At 34.0% G+C, this 20,982-nt stretch overlaps 1 protein-coding gene across 13 annotated transcripts in view; it reads left to right on the forward strand.

The window, feature by feature from the left end:
• The window catches only part of DMD (dystrophin), a 1,220,482-nt gene that overhangs the window by 450,237 nt on the left and 749,263 nt on the right, over positions 1-20,982 (forward strand). For all 13 annotated transcript variants that reach the window (XM_068686720.1, XM_068686803.1, XM_068686735.1 and 10 more), the window contains 4 exons: positions 3,129-3,317; positions 3,679-3,860; positions 11,122-11,272; positions 14,025-14,144. In XM_068686720.1, coding sequence (XP_068542821.1) covers positions 3,129-3,317; positions 3,679-3,860; positions 11,122-11,272; positions 14,025-14,144 — 642 coding nt within the window. The remainder of the gene's footprint in view (positions 1-3,128; positions 3,318-3,678; positions 3,861-11,121; positions 11,273-14,024; positions 14,145-20,982) is intronic.

Raw genomic sequence — 20,982 nt, forward strand, 5'->3', positions numbered from 1 at the left:
CACTTCCAAGTGTGAATATTTAACATTGTGTTTGATATTCCGTTTACAGCTGAGCCAGCAAGAATCTCAGTTTATGATGAGAATCTTGCAGAAGGGGTAGTAATTGGCTAGTACTTCTTTCAGTCTCATTTTGTGACATATAAATTAGAGGAGTGGATTTGTGATCAATGAATTTTATCAGATCATATTGAAACAGAGTAGGTTTCTTTCACGTGTCCCAAAATAATGGTCAGTGATCACATAGCACAGTCTGAATTCCCATTGCTTTGAGTAGTTATTTTGTGTTCCATATGTAGGACAGTTCCTTCACATAGCCAGCAGCACTGATAGAAGTTGTGATGTCATGCTATAACAGCAGACTTTAAAAATGTTTTTGGTTAAGTCAAAAGCAACCGTTGACTCTGAAGCATGTTTTTGATGTTTGTTGACTTTTTACAATGTGAATGTTCTGTGCATATGTATATGCGGATCAAGCTTGCCAGGCCATTACTTTCATCCTCCAGCTTGTTAACAGATAATATGCTTAAAGATGGTGACAGAAGTTTAACAGAGTTTTCGAAGTGTGAAAACATGGGTTGGTTTTATCATTGAAATAATAAGGATGATCTGCTTAAATTAATTTAACAGTCCCATGGGGTCTTTGCCTATGTCACTGTCAAATGTGAATGGAAAAACTCTGCATTCTTAGTGCACTCCAGAGTAACAAAGTGTTACAAGCATTTCAGCTTCTTATGGCTACTCTCTGTTACTCTTTCTTATCCCCATAGAGGAAGAGAAGGTATAATGGTGCGGTGACTTTATTAGGTCTTAGCAGTTGAGAACTGTCTGTTATCCACAGATGAGTGTTTAAAAAAACTGTTTACGTTTCAAGTGCAGCTGATATCCATTCCTCTGTTCTGTCACCTCATGACTGATCCCAGCTCTCTGCAGTCAGTGATAGCGTAAGATCTGAGGGAAGGTGGAAAAGCTGTTGTTCCCTCCCTGTGCCAAATAAAGGTGTTGCTGTTACCACTCTGCAACATCCTTTGCTTATACTTCCTTTATCTCTTTTCCAATTTCCTTCTGTCAAAAAACTGTCCTTCTTGGAATGAGAGCATAGTTTGAGAGCATAGAACACCTGCCAAGAAGCTCTTTTGCTTTCCATTTATGTTAATGTTTGCTTTTCTTCTTTACATTTCTTAAAGTTTTATTAAAATGGTGCAGAAGTTAATCTTCACTATTTTGCCACTGAAGGTCATGAGTCCAGGATTTTTGGTGCAATTCCATGCAGTTTTTATAATAACATGAGAGAAAGCAGTGAAAAGTCTGGGCAAAATTACACTGAGTATTTTTTTGCAGAGGGGGAATTGTTAGCAGTGTTGGGTTAAACAGGTACCATGCATGAGATGACGTTCTATGTCGGATCTAATGGAAGTATTTTCAGATGGAAAATTTTCAAACACTTAATGGAGATCACAGTAGATCTGTGCAATAGTCACATAGTCTTGCTCAGCTATTATGACGTCTAATTTTAATTGTTTTTAAAGCATGTTACGTATGGATATATTCCAAGCATTAATGTTATAGAAAGAAGAGTAATTAACCTATGCAAAACCTGTGTACCATTTCCATAGTAAACTGGTACTTCAAAAATTTATCTTGCTGAATAAATGTAATGTGGTTAGGTAATTTCTTAACTAGATTGTATACTACTTAAAATCTAGGCTTGCACACAGTACAAATGTTAATTTGTGCAGCAGGAATGTGTGTTGAAATTGTCTGTGCTTCATTATTTATATTCCCATAGGACACTATTTTCTTTAAACCAAACTATGGAGTTCATCAAGTTCCCAAGCCTGCTTTCCTGATGTAGCTTTATTTACTGAGCATTGTTTTTCACACATAAATAGTGCTGAAGTTATGACTGGTGTTTTAGCTACTCTAACACATATATGACAGTGGGATAAACATAAATTGCACATAATTATTAGATCTGCACAATTCAAAGTGAATTTGTTATGAAGATCAAGACCAACAATTTCATTATAAGTTATCACATTACATCTGTTACACTTCTTTCTTTTGGTTCTGGTATTAAACTTTGACTTTGTGACCTAAACTACTGTGAAAGGCTTTAAAAGCTCTATCTAGTGTTATATTTGCACAATAATAGTGGTAGAGAAAATTTTTTCTATTATATCATTAAAATTCCTCAATATCATTTTTGATAAAGTCATAAATACATTTTTACGTGAAGAATTTAGGTTTTGTACTAACTAGCTAGCAAATTGATTAAACTTCAGAACTTTTTGAGAAACATGAGCTAACACTTTCTGTATCAAGCCCCTCTTCCTGGCTTCTGTTTTGTCCTAGTCTTTTAAGATTAGAGTAATCAGTAAATCCTGCTATTGGTTTATCTTGACTTTACCCAGTAGAATGTAAGTGTGATTTCTATACTTGTATGAGTCACTTGGCTTCTAAAAAATAAATGTGAGGGTGGCCTTTGAGGGAAAGAGAATTAACGCTAATGGATGTTTTGTTTGTTTTAAAAAGTTGTGATTTGGCATGGGATTTTTGGGCTTTTTTCAATTTTCCAGAATGCTTTCAACAAAATGGGTGTCCATGGATAGTTCAGGCTTAGCATTACTTGAACTGTAATGGGCTTTTTTTCTTCTTTTTCATATTGTGTTTTCCTTGGTTTCTTTGCAATGGCAGCATGCAATTTGCTGCTTTTTTGATTATATAATTTTACTAGCTGCTCTGGAAAATAAATTTCTCATAGTTCCAAGTGAAAATACTTCAATGAGAAACAGCAAATGGGAAATGAAAAATGAGAGTATTTATTGAAAAACAGGTACAACACCACTCTACAGTTACAATTTAAATATTGCAGCTATTCAGATTAGTTGCTACAAATGTTAAATTCCAAAGTAAAATATTTAATCTGAATTTAGTTATTTACTTCAGTTTTAACCCATTTTGGTAATTAGCAGAAATACTAATGTATAGTCCCATTCATTTACCATCTGAATTTTTTGTTTGTTTTATAAAAAGCTGTTTTATTGTACAAGATAATTGGATTATCTTTATTCCTTTGCAGAACTTTCTGAGTAGGTGCTATTTGCATTTCTCTTTTTGGTTTTAATCAGTTTTTAGAAACTGTTGAAGAAAGAACATTTACCACCACAGTGATGGGGTCCAAAATGGATCTTGACAACTACCAAACTGCTTTAGAAGAAGTACTCACATGGCTTCTCTCTGCTGAAGATGCACTACAAGCACAAGGAGATATATCCAATGATGTAGAAGTTGTTAAAGAACAGTTTCACACCCACGAGGTACATGTTTATAATCTTTTGTTAGTCATTTTCCTGTTTGGATCCCATAATAAATTAAATATATAGAGATATATAGATATATGCATAAAATATATAATATATATTAATTATTTTAAATTTGTATTAGGAGTATTTAAAGGTAATATTGGAAACTGTACCATATGCAAAACGTGAAAGTGTTTATTTCTGTTTTATGTTACAAGGTTTGTGGAGGGTTATGAAAAATGAAAATAAAAATAAATAAAAAAAGCAAATTTGAAAATAAGGTTTGGAAAGTAGTGAAATCAAAGATATTTCTCCAAAGCCTGTTCTTCCCTTCCAAAGAATCAAACTTAAAACAGGATTTTGTTTTTATTGTCAGGGTTTTATGATGGAATTAACAGCTCACCAAGGACGTGTTGGCAATGTTTTGCAAGTTGGAAGTCAACTACTAACAATTGGAAAGCTTTCAGATGAAGAAGAAAATGAAATCCAAGAACAAATGAATCTACTTAATTCTCGATGGGAAAGTCTCAGGGTAGCAAGTATGGAAAAACAAAGCAAGTAAGTAATACAATAGGTAAAATAATATATATTGAGCTTGACTGGAACAATTCTGAACTTCAATAACAGCTGTGGCTTTCTTCCACTTCATTGTGAACGAGACTCAGTCTTAGCTCTTTTTTTTCTTTCTTTCTTGTTTTTTTTTTTTAAACCAGAAATTTAATGTGTCATGACCCTGAAGTTTACATGTTGCTTTGAGACCAGAAGCTGTACAGATCAGCAGCTATCAACACCTTGGACACTAATAGTGTTTAAATGAAAATTTATATAACCTGTTCCACTTTTTTTTCTGGTTATTTCAACAAGTATTACACAAAATTTAGCTACAATGGAGAGAATCTTTACAGAGATGCAAAAATAAAATCAAAACAAATCTTTAAAACCTATAAAATTTGATGCAATAAAAGCAGTAAGTGGAAGGCTAGCTTTCCAGAAAATATTGTCATATGGGTTTATCTGAGGAAAAATTACAGGATCCAAGAAAAGTGCAATACCTGCAGCTTAAAGTAGAAAGACAATTAAAAGTAGAAAAATTAACTATTAATTAACTAGTCACAGAATTTCTAGGTTGGAAGAGACCTCAAGATCATCGAGTCCAACCTCTGAATTATTTGAATTATTTTTAACATTTTAAAGTCTTATTTTAAAATTTTGATTTTTGTATTAATATCTAGTATAAGAAAGTCCATAAGGGTAAGACCTTGTGATTATGCTACAGTGGAATAATCTATTTTGCAAGATACAGAGTAGTTAACACAGGAAATTAATTGAAAGCGGCTTTATGTGTGTGTGAGTTGCACTCCTCCTGTCTTAAGAAACAGTTTGTTAGGTACCTGTGTTTCACATTCCTTTTCCTCAAAATTTTTTTTTTCATGTGGAGTCTTAATTTCTGTCTGATATAATAGCTAAGTTTCAAAGTCATGGAACTTTGTTACATCTACTGATCTTTCTGCATAAGGGAAGCAATGGTGAAGTTTGCAACTATTATACTAAGCCAAATCCAGTGGAAATTTTAAAATTAATGGAACATCACCATTAGTTTCTTTATAGTCAAGAAGTGTTAATTACTGAAGGCTATAGCTATTCTACACAGCAAAGACAAATAAATGCAGTGGCAAACAAAACAACCTGAGTCTGAGATCCCTGTTGGCTTCCTCTGGACTTTGAGCCAGACAGACTTCATTAAAATCTTTCTGCCAAGACCTTAATTTTTCTCTCAGAAATACCCAATGCACATATACTAAGCAAGAAACTCTTCTGTTCCTTCAGTGCACCTGGAGAGCAAGTCCTTTTGCAACTGTAATCTTTATAAAATGGTGAATGTCTTTGTTAGGCCACAAGTCTAGGCCAACATCCTGACTGTAACAAAGTAAGACGCTTTAGGGGACATGCACGATCAAATATTGGGCTGTATAAACTGTTAGAGATCAAATATTGGGCTGTATAAACTCATTGCTCTGGACTCCACATATTGGGCTCTTGTAGTGAGTTTATGTGGCAAGGTTTTGTGAGTTTATGTAGCAGGGGGCTGCAGGGGTAGCTTCTGTGAGAAGACCCTAGCAGCTACTCCATGTTAGATAAGAGGATTCTTGTGGATTCTTCTTGATTCTTCTCACTGAAGCCACCCCTGCAGCTCCCTACTACCAAAACATTGCCACGTAAACCCACTACAGCTCTATGGACCATTACTCCCATTTACTACAGCATGTCTAGTGCATTATGAAGTTCTCTATAGCACTTTCATGACTTTGAATTGTTTTCCACTGAGGGAACTTCCTGAGAATGAAAGTAGTTTTGTGTATTTGGTAACCTGCCATTGATTTTTCTTCCATATATTTATTCAATATCTGCTTAGCCCTTTGTAAAGTGTATGTACACTTTACAGCATCCTTTGGCAGCCTATTACCTAGCTACTTTTTTGAGGAATGGCATATTTTTATTGGTTTTAATTAGGTCACTGGTAGCTTAACTGATTCCTTGTAGTTAATATGTTGGAAGTGAGGATCTTTCCTTACTGTCTTTATAAATATCAACCTTTGATTATTTGTTTTGTTCTCTTGCTCTTCTTTGAGCTTTTTAAGTTTTACCTTATCTTTTTGGAGTAAAAAGGGACTAGAAAGAATCATGCACAATATTTAAAGGCAAGCTATAATTTTGACAATTGCAAATCATTGTTTTGTTTTGTTTCATTCTAATATTTTCTTGGTAATTCCATCAGATGATATTTTTGTGGGTTTTATCCATTGATGACCTTGCATATCCTTGAGAGTCTATAAAATTGTTGATAGACTTCAGCTATTTCAGCCTAACTTCCTCCAGCTGAATTGTTTTCTAGGAGAGTAGAATCTATGGTACTTTGGTGTAGTCATTTTTTATTTTCCATATTTTCATGGAAAACAACACTCATGGAGCGATCTCAACTCTATGTGTATGTAGTATTTTGTCTACTAAAATATACCCTTTGATACCAACTATTCAATTTACTTCTAGATGCAGCTATAGCTCAAGGAATCAGTCTACTATGTTCTTAAACATGTTATATTTGGGGAATACAAAATCAGAAGACGACATTAAGTGAAAAGAGCTTCAGAGAGTGTTGTGTTACTATTTAAATTCTTATACAAAAAAATAAACAAAACAAATGGAAAAAAAAAAAAAAAAAAAAACACTGTGACACATTTAATACAAATTTGGTTAGAGCAAGCAAAAATTTCTCAGGACTGATGTATTTAGAGAGAGCCAATTTTTACCTATTAGGTCAAAACTCCGTTTCAAAGACCAGATGGAGGATTATGAATTTAAACAGCTTTCATATCACAATGTAATATATTTCTGGGTTATTATACTCAATTTAAACTTACAGAATCTATCTTGTACTTTGGTGTAGAGAATAAGCTTCTGAGCACATTGCTGTAATCTTGTCTTTAAGGCAACAGTAACATGCTTATCCAAACAGAAATGCGTTTTTTTTTGTTTGTTTTTTTTTTTTGTGGCAATAAGAGCAGCAAGGCTGTCTGTCCTCTGTGGTAATGGCAATAGGAAACGTAGTGAAAAGTAGCCTGCACTACAGCACAGGGGAAACAGAAGCGAGTGATCAGCAAAGAGATTTAAAAAAAAAAAAAAAAAGTGACTAGTACCATAAAAGTGAAAGGGACTTAATATTTGAAAAATGATTAGGAGGTCAGAATATCAGAGTAATTTTAGAACACATCAGTGGAATGATTAAAAGTGGTACACATTGGATTTGCCATGTATTCACTCTGTATTGGAGCGTGTCCAGAGAAGACATACAAAGCTGGTGAAGGGTCTGGAACACAAGTACTGTGAGGAGCGGCTGAGGGAACTGAGATTGTTTAGTTTGGAGAAGAACAGGCTCGGGAGAGACCCTATTGCTCTCTACAACTATCTGAAAGGAAGATGTGGGGAGCTGGAGGTTGGCCTCTTCTCACAGATGACTAGTGACAGGACTAGAGGGAATGGCCTAAAGTTGTGCCAGGGGAGGTTCAGTTTGGAAATTAGGAGACATTTATTCTCAGAAAAAGTGGTCAGGCATTGGAATAGGCTGCCCAGGGAGGTGGTAGCCTCACCGTCCCTGGGGAGGGATGTGTTCAAGGAAAGGTTGGATGTGGTGCTTAGTGGTTTAGTGGGTGACATTGGTGGTAGGGGGATGGTTGGACCAGATGATCCTGGAGGTCATTTCCAGCCTTAATGATTCTATGATTCTATGGTTCTATATTTGACTCTTGCAGCAAGCAGTACATTAACATGCTGAAGGAAAACAGCCTGCTTTTTCATTTTTTCCTCCCACTCAAATAGGATTCTTTATAATAAAGCATCTCAGAGTGATAAATGAACCACTGGAGAGGAAAACTTAATGCAATTTACCACTTTATGGGGAATTCCACAACTATTAAAGCACATTCAGTTCAATGGAAAAGTGTTTTTTGTTTGAAAATTATGAGAGCCATACTGTAAACAAAGATTACAATAAACTCTTGAGGTAAATAAGTAAGTATTAAAATATTTATCAGATGTTTATAGAAGTAATTTGAAAACCAGAAAGAACCTGGAGAAATTGGAAAAAGAAAAAAACATTCTTCTGCTTAAGAATCAGACGTGATTATTTTATGTATTTTATTTTCACATTTATGCTCCTTACTTCAGAATAGTAACAGTTTTCTTTATAATAAGTATTTACTTGGTCCTATGTTGTTTGTTTACTTTTAAAACAAATTTACCAGATTTTCTATACTGCTTATTATTTCATTTATTGCTAAAACTTCGCTAAGATGAACCATTGTATTTAATATCTGTAATGCCTTGGTTTATAGAACATCGAGTAAGAGAATAAAATACACATTTGAAAATAAAGAAGAGATGGAGGTAGCTTGTGACCATAACTAGAATACTATTATAAAACAAGTTATTATCATGTTTTGTTGTTGTTGTTGTTTTCCAAAATCATTATTTCCTGAGGTGGCTCGTCTTGATATTTCTCCATTTTTCTGTATCCATGGCTCTGCAGTAGAACATGTGTTACACGTTTATGTACTTCTTAGGACTCCCTTGTACACTGCTTCTACTCTTTCTATGTTTCCAAGACCATTTTTCACATTTCCTCTCTATGTATGTTCCAAGACATTCTGGCTTGACTCATATTTCTATGGATACTACTAATACTTAATTATTTCTGTTTCAGAAATCCTCAGACAATTTTGGGTTTTCTTTTTTATCCAGATGCAAAGAATAATCCAGAGATAAATTGCTAGTGTTGTTGTCTGCCCCAATAAAGCTTTTTTCCACAGCTTTTCCCCATCCAGTCAGTCGCCATCCTATATCATTCCAAACATTCTTCCTGTCCAGGTGCAGGACTTTGCATTTGTCTTGGTTGAATGTCATACATTTCTTGTTCCTCCAGCCCTTCTAGGTCTTTCTAAATGGCAGCTCTGCCCATGAGTGTAAAATGCGAAAGTGAATTTATAACTTAATGTATAGAACTGAATTTGTAGTATTTTGCATTCATAAATCAATAGCTTCTCCCAGGGATTGTTTATAAATATATTAAATATACTACATATATTAAGCAATAGTATCTAACAAATTGAATATGAATTAGATGAGAGAAAAACAAGTAAAGTAGAGAATAGTACTGGAAATTTATCAGTTTCTTTTTACAATATGAGTTAAAACTGTATACAGTATTTAACTTAGCTGCATAAACAGCAAGTAGTAATTGTATAAAAAGCTTGTTGGAGACTAAATGTTTGGCTCCTTCTGAGAAGATTCAAAACTGAAATGAAGGAAATAGCATAACATTCAAGAATAGAAATGCTGAAGTATCAGATGTGCCTTAAAATATAAATGGGCTACAAATGGGATATGGGATCATAGACAATATGTCTGATGTTGGCAGATATTAAATCCTGGTTCAGGTGAATGTAAGTGTCCCAAAAAGTAGCTATCTACATGTTCAATGCAATCTTCTGTTGTGATTATTTTGAAAACTATTAGGTATGCCTGGGAAAATACAGAATGATACTTAATTTAGACATAGTCTGACGTGTATTTCCAAAATAATACACTTCTGACACTTCTGTTTTTTTTTCAAACTATCTTGGGAAAATCTGAAATAGTTTTGATAAACACAGAAGTAATTTCATTATTTGAGTATACCTTGAAATTGTGACAAAAAGCTATACGTTTGGATTTGTGTAAGCACCTGTTAGTTGACTAACTGGTGTCGGACAAGGCCTCTTACACTTCTTTGGAGCAGTATGTTCACATTGCACTTCTGCCAGTCTGCATTTGTTCAGGTGTTGAGGGAGAAAAATATACTTATGTTTTGTTCATCTAAAATATGAACAAATGGGAAGAAAGTCAATTTGAATCTGGGCACTTTTTGGTGCCATTCGTTGCACAATGACAAACTTTACAATAGCTTTCTCATTTTGGCTACATTTTTTCACAAAGCCAAAAAGGAGCCAAATAAGAAATAAGAGGAACTGGAGTAGGACTGTGAGCTAGGGTCTTTCTTCCATGACAATTTTCTCTGGTGTGAAATTTCAGCTCAGATTTTCAAATCTACAGACTGAGTTTTGAGTGTGGCAAATTTTAATGGTGTGGTCCAAGAGTTGTGCTTCAGGTATAAGCAGCATACTATAACTTATAATGGTTTCACCAAATTTGCCATCATGGACAGCAACTTTGGCTTGATAAGTTAAAAATCCCATGTTATAGGAAATATGAGTAATAAAAATAATTACTTGTAGTTCCATTTTTCAGCACGAGTTTACATATTATTTTAAAGTTTCTTTTGATGAGATGAACATTTTGTTTAGGCAAGATTGGAGGATTTCTGAGAATGGTAAGTATGAAATGTGAAGGATTTGTAATGGATTTCTGGATACATCAATTTCGAGTCATCAAAATACTTTGTTTAGGCAAAACTGAAGTATTCCCTTTTTTTAATTTTTGAGAGTATTCTCTGCTGAATAACTGAATAATGTAATAATCTGTTCTGTGTAATACCCTTAATTTCAAGGAACCTTTTAAGTACATATGTCTGAGGGCTTTTAAGTGCTTGTAATAGACAGTACAAGAAACCAGATAGCAGGAGTCTTGAATTTTCAAACAGCTTTAACAGAAATGCAACTGCAGAACAAAAATTTAACAAACCATAAATTCCATCCAGTACTCAGGTTCTAATAAATAATATAATAATAATAATGAAATCCTAATTCTAGACTCTTTCAACTAAACTATTGCCAAATTCACAACTGTTTCAATAAAGCTTCACATGGCTGTTTGAAAATATTTTTTACTCTGGCTTGACATCTAGCCTCATGAAAATCAGTTTAACAATGAAAATGCCCAAGAAAGGTTTTTTGTTTGTTCGTTTTGGTTTGTTTGTTTGGTTTAATTTTGGAAAGAATAGGATTTAAGACTGAAATCAAAACCTGTGCTGAGCAATTACTTAACCTAAAAAAAAAAAAAAACCTTTTTTAATTATTATTTTTTTAATAAAATAAATTTTAAAAGGCCCAGCTCTCCAGAAAGTTAAGCAACTCTCTACATGAAAGTTAAGTTTCATGATAGAAACAATAACAGTAAACCTTGCAAAGCTGTCCTGTAGTTTGCAGTCTGTATTCTACTTTTTGACTTAGGGAATTAACATAGATAATTAATAGTATACATGGGACATATTTCTTCTTTTTTTTTTTTTTAATGTATAAATTGAAATGTTTATTTCTTTGTTTTACAGTTTACATAAAATTCTAATGGATCTGCAGAATCAGCAGCTAGCCCAATTAGCTGACTGGCTAACAAAAACAGAGGAACGGACAAAGAAAATAGATTCAGAGCCCCTAGGCCCGGATCTAGAGGATTTAAAACGTCAAGTAGAAGAGCATAAGGTATGCTATGGAATTCATGTACTGCATAATTTGGGATTTGATAGACACTAGGAATTAGAGCAACTGTGGAGTTTTATGAGTTTTTGTTGCTTTCCCCACGCATCAACATGTATTATCCATCTTACACATTAAGTCCCTGAAATTTCCTCTCTCTACAAGCTGAGGAGAACTTTTTACAAATTTGGATTCAAATGATCTGCATAGAGCACGCTCTAGTCTTAAGACTGCCTTCAATGAATTCCTGTTTAAACTAGTTCCTCTATACAAATCATTGTCTCCGGTGAACTGCATGGTAAAAATAGAGGCTTTAATTATAAAGAACAGTCCTTTAGCTTGGGGCAAATTGAATTTGGGGATTAGAAAATGACTAAACTTTCTAATTTCATTGGTTTGCTGACTTCTCACAAACCTTTCACAGTATGTGTTAAACTCACACCTCTACTCCTTGCATTTGCAATGATTTTTTGCATTTTTGCATCACTTTTCATCCTGGCTTTGCCATATTTCAGATACTCACTAATCGGGAAATAAGTCACTTTCTCCCTGGTTGTAACCTGAACCTAGGGATCCATGAGTGCTCTACCCCCTATTCCTTGATCAAGAACTGTCATGATAAAGTTAAGAAGTCTGAATTTTAAGGATTGTTTTAATAATTTGGTGCACTTCACAGTCCTTGATAACTGCTTATAGTTTAGCTCTCTGAAGCAAGTGGCATGAAAGTTGGAAAAAAGAATTCTTATGAATAAATCAGCTCACGCTATGCCCATGAAGGAATTAAAACTCTGAAATGTCTTAGGGTAATGAATGTATGCCTTAACATCAAATGTCTGTGAATTCCTTTGTTGTGTTAAGCCATGTTATCATATGGCTTTTTATTTTTTTTTGTATGTGTGGGATTTTTTTGTTTGTTTTTTATTATTATTGCTTTGTCCCCAAATAAAACTGAAGTGTTTTACCTAAAAGGTTTAAAATACCTCCAGCTGGGGCATCACTTCATACATAAGTGAATTCTTCTACTTGAAAAGCAGCAGGAAATTGATAGGGTAAAATTTAACATAGTTTGTAATACATTTAAGGTTTCCACTGTGACTTGACATATACAGTTAACCATGTTATTTTTCAGACTGTGGCTATCATACTATATATTAGTCACTGGAGCACACTCAACTCAGGTGTTGGGGGCACAGTCCAGGACTTTGTTTATCCACATTCTTCTGTTTGTTGGTAGCTAGTTATAAATACCTAAAAAGTGTGTCAGAAAGGATGTGATCTTGGATACCTGGTTTTTGGGTGAGTGGGATGAGAGTGTATTTCAAGTTTTCTTTAAGAAACAAAATACAGAACCCAGTAATTTAATACAGTGGGATAACTATTAGGAGTTTAACATTTACCATTTGTTCTTAGTACATTAAGATAAAGCTTGAGATAGATAAAAATGAAAAGAAAATGAATATTGCCTTCTCTGTGACTTGAAGTTTCAGTACCAATGCTTCTTTAGCTCCTGTTTTTCCCATCTTTGTCACTCGTTCTCTTGTTGCATTTCAGCAGAGAGAAGAAGCAAATAAATCTACTTCTTCAGTTCAATGTTTGGTGACAGAAGCTTGACTGATTTTATTTTTGTTAACAAGCAGAAAGGTGGAGTCTCCATCTTGCACAGAAAGTTAGGGAAGGAAAAAAAAAAAAGAGGAGACACTAAAACCCACTAAGAGGTTCCAGTACCTTAAATCCTTTCTTCTTTTCCCCTTTACTCTTTATATATGTTTATATATATATATATATATATATATAAACCTATATATATAGGTTAAGTGTTTAGTGACAATACGGTAGACTGTCTTCTGAAGAGAGTGAAGGTGTATGAGACCTCCATACTGCCCTTATAAATGAGCTGTGAGGATGGAGGGAATAACTGATATAATTGATTAGATGTATATTGCATGAAGTCTGGGAAATTTTGGGAGTGTCAGAGAAGTGTCAAGAGTTGTAGAAATTTGAAGAAGTTTGAAATTATTCAAATACCAGTTTGTGCAAATGTTAATAGATTTTTCTTCACTTTTAGCAGTTTACTATTTCTCAGGAAAAAAAAAAAAAAAAAAAAAGCAGTCCTGAGTTTTATTACAGCCTGTAGCAGGCTGAATACCAAAAGTCAATGGGCAAGAAACCTTTTTTTTCATGTTCAGAAATCATCAAGTGCCCGTCTCAATTTATGTCCTGCTTTCTGCAATAAGGGTGTGGCATTTCCTAGTCTTGAATAATTAACATAGTTTGATCCTATGTTATTGTTGTTTGTAGGAGTGCCAGCCAAAGATCATATGTGATTGTTTAATGTAAAAAATGAATAACTTTAAAACTTTTGAAATTAAAAAATATTTTAATATGCTAATGAAGTACACAATCTAACCCAATGTTTATTATGTATAGATCCTGTAATATCTATAAATCATCAACCACATCAACTCAACAAATAATTTCTCATGCCAAATTTTCAGTCTAAAATACTGTAAGAGTTATGCCTTGTGAGTAAGTAATAGTAAGCTATTTTCGTGAAAGGAATAGAAGTCTACAAAATATGCTTATGTTAGTATGTGTACACTATTTTGACTAAATACATTTAAAACTTAGTATTGAGTTTACAATAGGATTACGGGGTTCTTGCAGTTGGTTAGTTACTCACATTAGTCAGGGAAACTCCAAATACACAGTGCCTTATTAGTTGGGAATATATTCTCCATCATTTATGTTTTAATTATAGGCATTTCAAGATGATTTGGAACAGGAACAAGTAAAGGTGAACTCTCTAACCCATATGGTGGTGGTGGTGGATGAAAACAGTGGAGACAAAGCTACTGCTGCGCTGGAAGAGCAGCTTCAGGTAACTGAACTGAGAGAACTGGACTTCTGTCTCAGAGAAAGAGCCTTAAGTGAAACAAAGATTGAATAAGAGCTATTTGTAACATTGGTGTATCTCAGTAGATATTTCTGACTATGACTTTTGTATAGATGCGTAAATACAAGTGTGTATTTTACACATATCTTAAAGCAACTTTTCTGGTGCCTTCAGTATCAACCTGATTTATTTATACTCAAGACCAAGGACCAGTGTTCGGCTTTTGTTTCTCAGCTGTATTTCATTACTACTGACAGAAGGAATGTGATTCTCTGCTATAGTTAAGGAGAAGGATATAACATGCAAGAACCTACATAATTAGGTGGATTGTGAGTTTACTGAAAGATATTTGTTCTGATGGGAAACTTGTGCATGTGGTATGTGTTGGTGTTGCAGTGCATTATATGTCATTGTCCACTGTTAGGTGCTTAAAGACACATTCATATTAAATGATTTCCAATTTATTTATTTATTTATTTATTTAATGCTAATGCTGGCCCCATCAACTTTCAAGAGGACCTGTAAAAATAAGCAAAACCAACTATGTGCACTAAGCAAAATTAAGCTAAACCAACCATGTGTAGGATCACCTAGACAAACAATGGTTATCAGAAATATTTAGAACATGTTGGTTTAAAAAAAATAAAATTTTAGGGGCAGAAAGGTATAATTTCTTTCCCAATAGTTTCACATTTTTTAGGAAATAAAGGGAATTATCTCAGTCTGTCCTTAGATTCATTTTTCCTTTTCAGAGTATATCGTCTTCTGTACACTTGTTTTATTAATGGTTTATCATTTAGGATTATTATGGCAAGGCTTCGTACTGTACCAGTGTTGGGAGAAGCTAGCAGCAACATTCTTTCAATTTGTTTCAGACCTCTTCTCAATCACCTTTTGATTCACAGTTTAAACAACAGACCATAACTTCTGTATATTCCACTTTATAAAAACAATTATTTGAGTATCTCCTCAAATGATACACCAGAGACACATTTGCGATTAAACTAGCAACCTAGATGATCTAAAAACTGTCAAACTTACTTAAATTAAAGTTGTTTTTTTTTTAAAAAAAAAAAAAAAAAAAAAGTGTTGGTCTTACTGTAACTTCTGAGTGAACTTGCATGGACACTTAGTATTGGGACACATTGACTGCTGGAATCAGGAAGAAAGATATTCCTGAGTTGGTGGTCTGATGTCCAGCCACTGTTCAAAAAGTATGTTGGTATTAGAACCAACGTTCCTTCCAGTTTTCTCTTTTAGAAAGGAAAAAGTAGTTTCCTTCACTTTGTTTCACTTCTCAAGGAAATAAAAATATTTTGTTTTGTTTCGTTTTGTTTTTGAATCATTAAAGGCCAAGATTTCTCCAGAGAAACTCTCAATACATTCAGCTGAAAGTCCATAGCACAGACAGATGTGTAAGATGTGTATGCTGTCTTGAATCTAGCCAATTTGGGTACCAATCCCAATAAATCTGTAATTAGTCTGGGATTTAGTGTAGGTAGTACACATTGATGCTAAGATGCTGGACACTGACACTACAAATTGCTTAGACATCAGGGAAGACAACCTTGTGAAAGAAACAATGTGGCCTATACTTAAGTATCAATTATTACTTCTTTTTAAATTTATCTTTGGTGTCAGAATCATGGTATACCAGCTCAAGACAGTCTTTATCTCAGAATTTCTTGCCAATTGCTTGTATGTTCTTCATTGGAATGAAATATATCCCTTGCAAATTCACAGTTCTATAAACTTAACTAATCTAAGAAAACAGCTCGAATGGAAGAGGGAGAGTGAAATTAAAAAGTAGATGGGAAAAGGTTTAACTGGGATACTACTCTATGTTTGCAAAATGCAGGTTCCTGCAAAGAGGGCTATGGTATAACCCAAAAATAAAATAAAATAAAATAAAAAGACATTCTATATTTAATATACTTCATAAATTAGAAGATATACAACTGAGATCTTTGAACAGTATGGGGAAAAATATAGAAGACCATTGGTTATTGGACATTTAATCTAATCTCATATTTTGGAGAATTAATGTTCTTCAGTAAAATATAGGGTCACAGCAGCACTCTACCACCACCACCCCTCCTCACAACAGGCAGAGTTGATTATCTTTAAATTAGGTATGTGGAGAAAGCCAACCAGTTCAACGGATGGAATGATGGAAAGCAGAAGATGTTCTAGTCTTACAGGTGTGACATAGAATCCAAAGTCCTACAGGAAAGGCATGTGCAACAAAACTAAAGTATGATGTATAGCAAAAACCATACAGGAAACTCTCCAAGGTTGTCAGTGTAAGCATCAGTAAAAATGATTGAGGGCTCTTAATATATTTAATTTGGTCTTCTGGTTATTTTATGTGAACCTATATAAACCTACAGAATAAAAAGGTTATTAGCAGTTTCATTAAATAGAACTCACACATTACTGTGTTGTGTTTACCCCATTAAAGAAGCATAAAGAATAATGTATGTAAATGAAGCACAATGGAAATATGCCCCTTTTTAACCATACCAGTAGAGAAGGTGTCTGTAATAAAGGATGCTCAATTGTTACTGTCACTGAGGAGTTATATTTGTATTGTCACTGTCATTTCAGGTATATTCTTGGAACGATGCCAGCAAGTTAATTCCTGAGGCAGTGTATTCTGCAGCACAGGCACACTCTGAGCAGTGTGCAGGGTGGTGTGGGGAAGTCCTGCTGCTGTACAGCTCCCTCCTTCAATCATGCTCTCTTAAAGAAGAGACTGAAAGAAAAGTTCAATAATCCCGTTGCTCTGGAAGTCACAGAATATGTAGCAGTATTCCAAGTATTGATAACAACAAAATACAGATAAAAGGTCACGGGGATTAGGGTTTTAGGGAGGTCTGCAAAATTTCATGCCTTTATGCCAAGGAGTTACCACAGTTCACTCACTGTACTAGCAAAATATTATATCACCTTTCCTGAGTGTATGAGAACATAGGGTGTTTTGTTTGTTTGTTTGTTTGTTTTCTTCATGTGTTACTTGCAAACTGAATATATAAGCACAGGAGAGACTTCACAGGCCCACCCATTAAAGCATTTGACAAAAGCACAGTGGAGCAAAGTTCAAAGCCTGATTACATATCTGTCAATCTGACTTTTAAAGCAGAACAAAACAAGAGTGTGTGCTGTCAGACGAGAGACTTAATAAGGCTGCCTGAGTGAGATACTGGTCAGGATCAGATTTTGAAGAAAGTGAAATGTTATCGCCATGTAATAGTCGAGAATGCATTTTCCAAGCAGCTGCAATTCAGTTGTCTTTCTGTTTGAAAATTTTTGAGGTGGTGATTCCTGAAATATATATGTGCATCTATGTACATGTATATACAAATATATATATGCAAAATACGTATGTGTATGCTTACATGCATACATATATATGTATATATATGTGTGTGTGTGTGTCCGAGTCCTATTTAAGAGGCAGTTAATGGTGTAGAAGCCAAAAGTATTCCCTGCAATAAATTTTCCATAGATAAGCTAACGTTTTTTTTTGGGGAAAAAAAAAAAAAAAAAGTAAAAATGACTTTTTACAGTTGTTGCCACAAGGTAGTCTGAGAGACTACAGTTAGCCTGGGTGAGTGTGAATATTACATGTACTTTTACTTGATATCACATGTTTTACTTGACATATCAGTGAGACATTTTGTGAGACTCCATGTGTTTATACTGCTGTCAAGAACTGGCTATTTAGACACGTAACTCCTAGACCCCAATAGGTGCAGTCCAGAGATTTACCAAAAAGGCAGATGCAAACTAAGGTTCAAATCTGTATTTCATGCTTCAAAATCAGAGGACTGTGCTAGCGAATCAGTTGCTATAGTCTGACTTATTTCTCAGTACGTGTGGGGAAATTGCCTTCAGCCAAGAGAAATCATTGAAAGGCATTAAGAAGCCCTGAAGGTAGGGAATTTTTACTCTAATTATACCCAGCAGACAGTTGGTCCCTTAAGGACTTTGGTAGGCTGATGCAAATTTGTGTTCTCCCCAAGCTTCAGCGATCCATGCTGGAATGAGATCTGCATTAGATATATCAAATACTGCTTGATGGCTGCTGAAGGAAAGGAACCAAGAGTGTAATTTACACAGTCTACTGTATATTCATACATGTATTATTCAGGGTACTGTCCTTTTGTTAATGATGAAGTATAGCTAGTTCTTGCAGAAATACATCAAATTTTGCACAGGGTAAATTCAGTGAAATTGCTAAACACTTGTTTTTAAATTTGATTTTGCATATATATACATATATATGTATGGAAAAAAAAATCCGTTATTTCTCACTACTTTATGGAGTGGATAGCATTACTCTATTTAAAGAAGCATCTTACAAAAAAAAAAAAAAGCTCTTCTATTAGTTGCAGACTTGCAGACTTCAGGCTTATTATTTCCCTTTTTTTATTCATTCACTCCAGTGTTCCCAAGAGTTGCATTGTTTTTATTCATTTTATCCTGTTCATGTACTTGCTTACTTTGACCTTTTTTTGCAGACTGGGAATGTTTTATATTCTGCCTTTGTAGTCATAAAGAACATTCTTTCAGAGTCCTCTCAATACAAGAAAAGTTTCTTTTGCATGCAAATTTCTCTGAAAATTCCAGTTAGGGCCATAAAAATAGGCATTTCAAAGGAGCAAGAAGACATTTTACTTTTTACTCTGGATTCAGCTAAGTTCTCTGGAGATATGTTTTCCTGGGTGTTGGGAGCAAAAACTGTGGTGCAGCCTGAGTTCCCAGATATCACACAGGCTACTTACAGCATCAAGTACTATTTGGTGTGAAAAAAGATGCAAAACTGAGCGCCATCTGATTCAGTAGTCATTATTCACCTTATACACAATTCCCACATGATTGCATTTGGCTTGCATCAGAGTTTGTATCTACCAGATTTTTTTTTTTTTTTTTGAATTATCACTTAATTTTGCGCAGAGAAATTTATTCTGATCTAGATCTGTTTTACCAGTGAAGAGATGTCTGGTCATGAAAAGACTTTACTAAAAACATTGAAAACATCAGAGGTTAGTGTCCCAAAACTTTTGCTGCTTGACTTTGGCATTATTTACGAATCTTTTAGTAAAATCTGTAAGTGTATTTTAAAAATACAGTATGTAATTAGCATCCGTAAACTTTGCTGTTACTCAGACCTTTAGGCACCAAAACAACGAAATGTGGTTCACCTCACCATCTGTATACAGAGAATTTTACAAACAGATAGAATTTTCTCCTGTGCTAGTGGAGAAAAAAGGGCATATGGAAAATGAAGTATTTAGTCTTGAGCGTTGTTATGTAATGACAAGAAGCCCTTCTTATGACTTATTGAATTATTACAATGTTTTTTAGTAGTTGACTAGTAAAAATTACCCTGAATTGTGGGACTTGTTAGGAAAGACTTTCAGAGAAGAAGCATCTGAACTTTAAGGAATGATATGTTCGTGATTTCTGGACTAGTAATTAGTAAGCAAAGATGCCAAGGGGAAGAAAAAAAAAAAAGAAAAAAAAAAAAAAAAAACACTTTATTTGAATGTTAAAAACTGTATGGGTGCTACATATTTGCAGATCTGCTAGGTTACCTTCTGGGCTTGGAAAAAGGGGTTGAAATTCTCTAGAGGTAGAGTGGAAATGTAATCAGATTCAGGAAAAATGACACTAAACATAATTTATCATCATGTTGCTACATAAGATTTTTAGTTTTTCAGATCAGTAAAATTAGTCAAAATAACAATTTATGCAGAAAGGGTGTTATTGACTATGCATTACAATACACATAGTATTTAGCCTGTGAGGCCAAAAAATACTATCTATAAAGTCATGAGTTTCCTACAAAGGGCATTAAAAAAATGATATTTTTATTGGCTGGTCATCAATTATTTTCTGCAGCAATTATCATGCAATTTGCAAATTTATTTAATGATGAGAGCTAAAATAAATGAATAAAATGTTGCAGTGTTTCCTAGTAAGTTGGAGGCAAAAGTGTTTCACCAGTAATGATATGACTGAATGTCATGACAACTGCCTGTTCACTCTGCAAGATTTATTATGGTGTGAGTCTTCAGAAAAATATGGAATGTTTTTACTTTTTACTTTGATATAAAATTGTCACAAAAAAAGCCACAAATTCAAACAGCAACCTAAAGCTTTACCTTTCATTTCCTAGGAAGTGCAAAATAAAAATTTCAATTTTGATAGAAAGTATGTTTGGATCTTTTACATGCATTTCAGTTAGATATAATATTTTAATACCCCATGAAAAATAAATAAAAACATATGAAATCTGAATAAATAGGAAAAAGGAAAACAAAATAATTTTATCAATACATATGAAATTGAAGTTGATGGAAAATAAGAACACAGTAGTATAGAGTATCCTTCAGATTTTATAAGGTTTCTTATTTGGGAGGAGTTGAATAATTTGCATATGGCGTTCAAGGGTAATTAAATCATTGTAATTTGTTACAATAAAAGTTTTATAGCATGTTGCACCATCACAGCTCTAGTAAGTCCTATCCTGTCTCAGGCATTTTTCACTCAAGGTTGACAGGAAAATTAAGTAAAGTGATAATGCTCACTTTCAATTAAAATGAGGGAAAGAACAACATAGCATTTTGCACAGATATATAGTAGCATATGCTAGAAATATACAAGAAACCTCACTGTGGTTTGCGCTACTGCTAGCTTAAAGGTTTATTTTCTCTTATGACAATTTTGTAAGGAGAAAAAGAACTTAGATCAACTGCATTGACAGAACAACTTAAGAAACAGATATTTTATTGTTACAGTTAATTGTTTGGGCCCC

The sequence above is a fragment of the Anas acuta genome, chromosome 1 (assembly GCF_963932015.1).
Source record: "Anas acuta chromosome 1, bAnaAcu1.1, whole genome shotgun sequence".
NCBI lineage: Eukaryota > Metazoa > Chordata > Aves > Anseriformes > Anatidae > Anas > Anas acuta.